Source organism: Tribolium madens, unplaced genomic scaffold (genome assembly GCF_015345945.1).
Source record: "Tribolium madens isolate multiple individuals breed KSU strain unplaced genomic scaffold, Tmad_KSU_1.1 Scaffold_91;HRSCAF=231;Tcas5.2_LG7, whole genome shotgun sequence".
In the NCBI taxonomy this organism is placed as follows: Eukaryota; Metazoa; Arthropoda; class Insecta; order Coleoptera; family Tenebrionidae; genus Tribolium; species Tribolium madens.
In genome coordinates, this window is record NW_025401063.1 from 657,008 (window position 1) to 661,749 (window position 4,742).

Below are 4,742 nucleotides of genomic sequence, written 5' to 3' on the forward strand. Positions count from 1 at the left end.
ATTATATCTCAACAAAAAATACTTTTTTCGAGTAGTTTTTTGCTTATTTATTAATGAAAATCTAACATTTTAAACAGATTTAGCTGAGTAATTTCAAAAAAATCCAAAATTGGACGCAAAAATGTTATTTTGAATAGTTTTTTATTTTGGTTATTTTTACATTATATCTTTTGAGATTTTTTTAAGTGGAATCAAGAAATTGCTAGATCTGCTTATAAATCTATTATTTCGTTTGTTTCTTCGGTTTGGTGCATTTTTTAAGGAAAAATTGTCTATTTTTTACATTTTGTGTTATTTTCATTTAGCTTCAAGGTCATTTATCAATAAAAAAACTTTTTCGGCTATTTCGTGTAGCTTATTTATTAATGAAAATCTAACGTTTTAAATAGATTTTGCTGAATCTAATTAAAGCAGTCAATTTTGTTTATTTTCATTCCATTTTTCAAAGAAATATATTTTTTGGACTGATTAGCATAGTTTTTTGCGTACTTTGTTAAAATTATTCAAAAAAATCAGACAATTTCTTCAAATTCTACAATTTTAGTGAATTACCCGAGATGTGTAGCATGGCTCAAATTGGGCATGAAAAATAAAAATTTGCACGACTTTACGATACAAATCCAAGTCAAAGCTGGAAAGCTGATGGTTATTTAGGAAAAGTTAAATCCTAGACTTGGTGATAAAAATTTTGTCTCAAAATGTCCAATTGCGTAAACAAATCACTATCAAATTATTTTTTCAACGAGAAATTCACGTTTATGAGCAAGTGGTACCAACTTTTGTCAAGTTTGGTAAAGAATCAGGGGTGAATTTACTCGATTTTGTCCCCAAATGTTTTGCTTCGAAAGAAGAGGAGAATATCGAAATGATCATTTTGGAAAATTTGAAACCCAAATGGTGAGTCCTCTGGGATAGGAAAGTGTCAATGGATTTTGATTATGTCGAATTGGTTTTGGGAAATTTTGCAAAAAGCACGCTTTTGCGCTAGCTTTGAGGCACAAACAACGTGAAATTTTCGAAAAACTTGTCGAAAATAATGTGAATGTGTTTCCATATCACATTTTGAGGAATGGGATTGATGACACGATTTTGAATTTCTTGGAAGAGGCCAAAAATTCTGATGTTGGGCCCAATTGTGACGAAATAAAACACTTTYACTTAACCAAAGACAAGYTTAAAGACATTTTTGCTYATTTATTCGAARAAGAGCCCGATTTTCACGTCATTTTACATGGCGATTGTTGGACTAACAATTTTTTATTCAAACTTGAGGTAACCCAAATTTTTTCAATTCTCTAATCCGATTTTTGAAATTTCAGGAAAACACAAATAAACCGAAACATTGTTGTTTTATCGACTGGCAATGTTCGGCTTTAGCTTCCCCCATCWTGGATTTATCATTTTTTGTTTACACTTGTGTGGACACCAAAATTCACGAAAAAATCGAAGAATTGCTTCAGATTTATTACAAGGTTTTGAGTCAAACGTTACAAGAATTTCATTGTAATTCGAGCGAAATTTTCACGTTTGAAGAATTGAAACAACACTGGAAGAAATTTTCAGTCTATGGTCTTCTCTTGGGGACTTTTATTTTGAAATTTTCGTTGTGCGATGCTGAGGAAGCGCCAGATTTTACGGAAATTGCAGATCAAGGAAAAAAGTTTCTCGAAGGTCTCAATTTTAGTATCAGAAATGAAGAAAATTATTTCACAAGAGTGAAACACAATATTTTGCATTATGTAACAAATTTAAATCAATTATAATTTATTAACTACTATAAATTATAATAGTAGTAATAAAGATTGGAAAATAATAAATATTTTGCGTGTTTTTATTTCCAGAAATCACATTTTGCTCCTTTAATTATTACATTAATAGGAAAAAACGACTTTAAAGTGGTCATTGTTACAAACTAATTTCTAGTGTTAAATATACAGGGTGTCTCACGTAAGACTTTTTATCTGTGTTATTTGCCAACGCATTTTTGTGAAATTTAGAAGGTGGAAATTCAATTAGTATTAATAAAATTATCCTAAAATAAAAAAAAATAATTTTAACACATATTTTCTCAATTTAAAAAAATTAAGCGAAACTACCTACTATTATATTGTAAAGCACTAAAAATAGACCTCTACACAAAAAATTGACTAAACCACTAGTTTGTTTATGTCGTCAATTTTTTTATGTTTATTAATTCACAAATCAAAGAATTTTATTTTTAACAGTTCTTTTATTATGAATAAAAAATGTACATTTAGATTATTAGTACTACATAAACAAATTTTTAACACTTCTATTAATAAAAAGCAATTATCTTGAAAAAAATTAAAAATCATAATTGAAATTTGGTATAAAGGCCAAAAAATTGATTCTAAAGAACTTTTTTTAAATTACTTACTACTTTTTGTCGTATTTGCCACATAAAAAGCACTTTACAGAAAAGAAAAATAAGAAAAATAAAATTATGTTAAACTCCAAAAAATGAAACCTCAAATAATTTGAGTGTTTTTATCTCCAAAAATTACATTTTGTGTTTTTGTTGTTGTTTTGTTGGAGGTTGAGACAAAAAACAACTTCAAAGTGTTTTATTTTTCTAATTAAATTAAATCATTTTTAACAACAAACTCTATAATTGGTTTTATTCGTCTTTTAAAGTTATTTTTATCTTTAATTTCAATTAGGAAATATTTTCCAAAACTGTCTCCTTGCTCGACAAGTTCAGCAATATCCAAATACTCATCATTTTCACTCAAGATTAAAACACTCATCATAATTCCAAATTTGCAAAATCATTTCCAATCTTTGACAAATTCACAACAATTCTGGTTCACTAATCCCTAAACTTTTCAAATGTTTAGTAAAAGAGTCAAAATAAGTGTCCAAAATATCGTCCAAATTTTCTGAATCCAAAAAAAAACCGTTCAGTATCGGTTTTTCAGTGTTTTTCAGCTGCGTATTCCCACACAAGTGACTTAAAATTCGCCCAAATTTTCATACTTCAGGGCCGTTTTCAGCCACAATTTCACTTCTTTATTAGTATGCATGACAGAGAGCGGTAATACTAAATAAATAAAGTGTGATCATCTAATCTAAATGCGACCTTCAAGTTATCTCCACGTGTGATAGCATAACAAGTGACGAAAATTATTATTTGATGATTCGAAATTATAACAATTGTTAATTTGACAAAAAAAATTGTGTAAAATGAGTTGCAAAAATTATTGTTTCTTATCAAGTTTCAATTGTTATCTATCAATTATGTACTTGTCACTAGAGACTAYACTTTATAAATAACTCGATTGCAGTTTAACTCTCTCATTACAATGACTGACATCAAAACTGAAATAAAATCGTGGCTGAAACCAGTCTTGCAAAAAGAAAATGTGTCCGATTTTTCAGTGAAAATTGTGGGAAATTCGGAAAAAGGTGACGGTTATTTGGGCGACATAATTTTCGTGGAAATCACCGGTGAAAAACCCTATAACCTCGTCGTCAAGTGCAGCAAACGCTCCAAAGCCCTTCGTGAAAAATCCCCGGTGAAAAATGCCTTCCTGAATGAAATTTTCATGTATGAAAAACTCCAGCCGACTTTTCTCCAATTCCAAAACGACCACAACTGTGAAAAACCCTTCGTTTCGTARCCGAAATGTTACGGTTCGTTTATCAGTGATGACATGGAAGTGATAATTTTGGAGAATTTGAAGAAAAGTGGCTTTGAATTGTGGCCGAAAAAGGAGCCTTTGTCGAGGAAATTGGTCGATTTGGTGGTCACAGAGTATGGGAAATACCACGCYATTTCAGTGGCKATGAGGGAAAAACAGCCTGAAAAATTCCAGGAATTGGCTGAAACCGTTATCGATGTTTTCAAGGAGTTTTGTGAAGATGAATCGGTGGTAGAAATGTTCTCAGCACCAATTGAAGACTCCTATAATTTGCTCAGGGGAGAAATTGATGAGAAAATTCTCCAAAAATGGAGGAAATTCCAAAACAATGTTTGTTTTATTTTAAAGAATTTACAAGACGGTTTTGAGGGACTGAAAGTGATTTCGCATGGAGATTGTTGGAATAATAATTTCATGTACTTGTTTGAAGTAAGTCTTGTTAATTAGTTAATTAATTCTAATTAATTTTAATTCAAGGATGGTGACCACAATCGGCCGTTGAAAGTCGCAATTCTTGATTGGCAAACCGCAAGATACACAACACCAATTTTGGATTTGTCTTATTTTCTCTTTGCTTGCGTTTCAGAGAAGGATTTAGAAAATTTGGACGATATTTTGGACACTTATTTTGACTCTTTTACCAGACATTTGAAAAGTTTAGGGATCAATGAACCGGAATTTTTGTTCCCGAAAAGTGAATTTCTCAAAGATTGGAAGAGATTTTGCAAATTTGGAATCATGATGAGTGTTTTAGTCTCGAAAATGGTTTCGAGTGAAAATGATGAGTATTTGGATATTGCTGAACTTGCCGAGCAAGGAGACAGTTTTGGAAAATCTTTCCTAATTGAAATCAAAGATAAAAATAACTTTAAAAGACGAATAAAACCGATTATAGAGTTTGTTGTTAAAAATGATTTAATTTAATTAAAAAAATAAAAATAAAACACTTTGAAGTTGTTTTTTGTCCCAACCTCAAACAAAACAACATCAAAAACGCAAAATGTAATTTTTGGAGATAAAAACACTCAAAATATTTGAGGTTTAATTTTTTGGGGTTTAACATAATTTTAGTTTTGAAAA

The 4,742-nt window shown here is 30.0% G+C and overlaps 2 protein-coding genes across 2 annotated transcripts; both read left to right on the forward strand.

Annotated features, from left to right (window-relative positions):
• The first annotated feature begins 698 nt into the window (after positions 1-698).
• LOC123011692 lies at positions 699-1,863 on the forward strand. Its single transcript, XM_044409273.1, has 5 exons — positions 699-710; positions 788-897; positions 951-1,272; positions 1,320-1,729; positions 1,842-1,863. Exons 1-5 carry the CDS (start codon positions 699-701, stop codon positions 1,861-1,863), a joined length of 876 nt encoding a protein of 291 aa, XP_044265208.1.
• Positions 1,864-3,189: 1,326 nt separating this feature from the next.
• Positions 3,190-4,601, forward strand: LOC123012031. The gene is given in 2 exon segments (XM_044409791.1): positions 3,190-4,091; positions 4,140-4,601. Coding segments are annotated over 2 exon segments (1,215 nt in total). The 5' UTR covers positions 3,190-3,323; the 3' UTR covers positions 4,587-4,601.
• Positions 4,602-4,742: the final 141 nt, after the last annotated feature.